Below are 3,283 nucleotides of genomic sequence, written 5' to 3'. Positions count from 1 at the left end.
GGAAGATATTGATATCAAGTAGTGGTCGAGTAGCTTGGTGATGAGCATTTGTGGAAGTTTCTTGAACATGGTATAACAGCATACAATAAGTATGTATAAGGGCAGTAAACTTCAACTTAAGGATGACCAAAAAATATGCTTACTGACTAGTAGTCGAGGTCTTGGTCCTTGATTTAATCTAAGCACCTATGTTTTAGCAGGAGAGAAATATGAAAACACCCTAACTAAGGAAAAATATTAAAGAAATATTCAAACTATTAATGAATATAAGCATTGGCCCTGTAATAAAGCATATTATCTTAATCAAAAGCCTGTCTCAAGAAATTTTAATAGGGTTGTTGTATTGATAAGTAAGAGCCAGATAGAGGTGATATGTAAATATTTCATTAATTCATGGTAAAATTGAGGGCTGCTTAAAAGCATAAATAAGCATAATGGTCCAGAACACCATGACAGAAGGAATTGTAGTCAAACATGGGGCTAAAAATAAAAGTATTATTGTTCTCCAACTTTCATTTTTAATAAATTATGAATCATCCACATTTACCATCGCAAAAATGGCCATATAACCAGATAGATATAAAGCTGACCAAGTTTACTTGTCCTACGTCTCATACCCTAGCTTGTTTAAAACAAGTTGCCTACCATCTAAGAAAGCATTTCAGCTCTCAATCACACAACCCTCATCTTATTCACATACTTTCTTAAGATCAGCCAGGATGCCAGCTAATTGCCAATAAAGAAGGAAACCAACTACATATGATGTGTCCTTTCCGGACAAAATATCCACTGTTGATAGCAATAGTACTATGAAAGTTGCTGACCATGGGAAGCCTTATCTGTCACTGTCTGATGGATTAGTACCAAAATATAAATACTTTCCTATCAAACAGCTGGGTGGTGGACAGAAAGACCCCACATATTTATTAGAAGACTTTGTATTTTTAACAGCTGGCAAGACATGGTTCCTCTTCCAGAACTAGATAGGCATTTTGAACTCAGGTCTTACAATATCTATGGAGCTGGTGTGGCTTATGTTGAAGGACATGAGATTAGTTTATATCTAAGCTAATATAGTTGTGCAAGCTTATTAGTTGATCTGTTTGTCCACCAAGTAATAGGTAGGAGGCAAGAATATAGAAAAATGTACTAGTGTAGAAACTGATTCCTGGCTAGGCTTGTAGAGACTGTTCTTACCTTAGTGTTATATTGGCACTTTTGTAGCTTATATAATAAAGTTATCTTTCACCAGTTACCAGTATGAGTCTGAGTCTTCAGCAAGTTTTTATCATATTTTCTCTCCTCTGAGCCTTGAGCCTGGTCCAGAAACCCTTTAGGGTCGAATAGCAGCTAGGTTCTGCAAGACCCAACATATTGTTCTGAATCACCAGAATTGTTGTATCCACACTAGGTTGTGAGATATTCACTGTCTTGTTTTCTGACCGATAATGTAGAAATTAATGTATTCATGTTGCCTACTAAGGTGTGACTTGTGTGGTGTTTTTATTCTAAAAAAATGTTCAGATACTGGAGTTCTCAAGTATGTCAATGCTCTGTCTCATTGCTTAAAGGCACTTCTACTTCGACATCTGCTTTTTGATTCCAAGTTCTATGAGCTGTTTAATCATTTTTTCTGGCTCTCCATTTCTGCCTGAAGTTGGTTAATAACTATGTTTAGCCTATCACAGGTAGCATACTGGTACACCAATTCTAATTACACCTCATCAAAAGTTTGATATACCATTCAGTGTCCAGCTTCTTTTCAGCCTCTATCTCCTGTTTAATCCTGGCCTTTCCCTCTCTATCTCTCACTCTAGCCTCATTCAGATGTTTAACCTGCTTCTGTAAGCACTCAATTATCTTCTGCAACTCATATATGGACTCACTTATACATATCAATATCTGAGCTGTGACTTGTGTAGTGCTTTGGAATGGGTTTGTAGTCCTACTCATTCTGAAATAATATAAAATGATGATGTACAGAGAATGTTAATAGTAATGTGCTTTGCATGATATTGCATTCTCCCTGACATGCTGCTTGGTGTGCTTGCTATTCTTCAAAGAGGTGAAGTCATTCCCTCACATACTATAGGAATTTTTTTTTTCTGATATATGGGCCACCTGAAGTTAATAATCTGCCTAGTGAGACGGGTCACCTGAGGTGGGCCCAAATGGAGGTGTACCAATAGAGAGGGGTGGGCCTAAGATATGGTCTAGTGGTCCATAATTTAGGGTAGGCACAGTATATGATATAAGTGTACCCATATTGATGGCAGGGCTGATATGAGTAGGCGAGATATAGGGATAGGTCTAGGTGCCTGTACTGCCAAAATGAATAGTAGGGCTCATATCAATAGGTGACATATAGGGATGGGCTGATGTATCATGGACTCATCTTTGCTATCAACATCTACTAGAAGCACATAGGTCAGAAGTAAATCATCTACTGAGATTGGTGGACCTTTCTTACCAAAACATTTTGTCACATATCTCCACCAAACATATTGTTATAGTTGTGGTTTTTGGGACATAAGACATATCTTGTTCAGGCAATGAGAACCAACTCACTTAGTTACCAATAGCATGCCCTTTTCTGTCTTTCTTGCAGCCAACACAAACACTCTCATTCCAGCCCATTTGTACATCTTGTTAGTGAAGTGGTAGACCATGCTCTTACTTTTCTTTTTGGCAATGTCTATCTGCACCTCAGGAGGAACACCCTGACTGTTCCACTCTTCTGCTGTTTTGATGGCCTCCTGAATCTCTTCCTCTGTCAAAGACTCTATCAATGCACTCAAATACTTCAAATAATACTGGATTATTTCCATCAATCACTGTTTTACCCCAGGTTTGTAGTCTTGCTTCCTGCTGCTGCAATTGCAAAATCAATTTTGGTACACCTAAAAGATGAGTCGGAAGGGAGTTCATTGTGAGCTGCTCTATACTCACCTTCTTTCATTTCTCAAGCAGCTGTTTGTCCTTTGTTAGAGGCTCAAGTTGAGCTCCTAGTGTTGCATCCTTCCATACCTGATTCCAGTCCTCACCTACACTCCCATTATTTGATGTAGGACTACAAGACTGCAAGCTCCTGTGGAGTTAATGGCGGCTACGTATTTACATCCTTGGCTGAATTAGAGTTGCTGTCTGGCATATATGTATTGATAGAATAAAAGATGTGGGCATGAAAGGGTGGAGAAGGAATGATGTGAGAGATGAAAGTGTTGTATCAAGTCTAATGAAGGTGGGTTCAGTGAATGATGGAAATTACAATGTGACACTGGAC

At 38.4% G+C, this 3,283-nt stretch overlaps 1 protein-coding gene across 1 annotated transcript; it reads right to left on the bottom strand.

Annotated features, from left to right (window-relative positions):
• Window positions 1–1,577: 1,577 nt before the first annotated feature.
• On the bottom strand, window positions 1,578–2,959 carry F5147DRAFT_659346 (uncharacterized protein; the record flags this gene model as incomplete). Its single annotated transcript, XM_041434578.1, has 6 exons — window positions 1,578–1,651; window positions 1,887–1,954; window positions 2,157–2,201; window positions 2,569–2,782; window positions 2,844–2,900; window positions 2,950–2,959. The coding sequence occupies 6 exons, from the start codon at window positions 2,957–2,959 to the stop codon at window positions 1,578–1,580; spliced, it is 468 nt and encodes a 155-aa protein (XP_041284801.1).
• Between the last annotated feature and the right edge of the window lie 324 nt (window positions 2,960–3,283).

The sequence above is a fragment of the Suillus discolor genome, assembly GCF_016758755.1.
Source record: "Suillus discolor strain FC423 chromosome Unknown F5147scaffold_155, whole genome shotgun sequence".
NCBI classification, from domain to species: domain Eukaryota; kingdom Fungi; phylum Basidiomycota; class Agaricomycetes; order Boletales; family Suillaceae; genus Suillus; species Suillus discolor.
The sequence above is the reverse complement of the archived record's forward strand: the minus strand, read 5'-3'. Positions and strand labels throughout refer to the sequence as shown.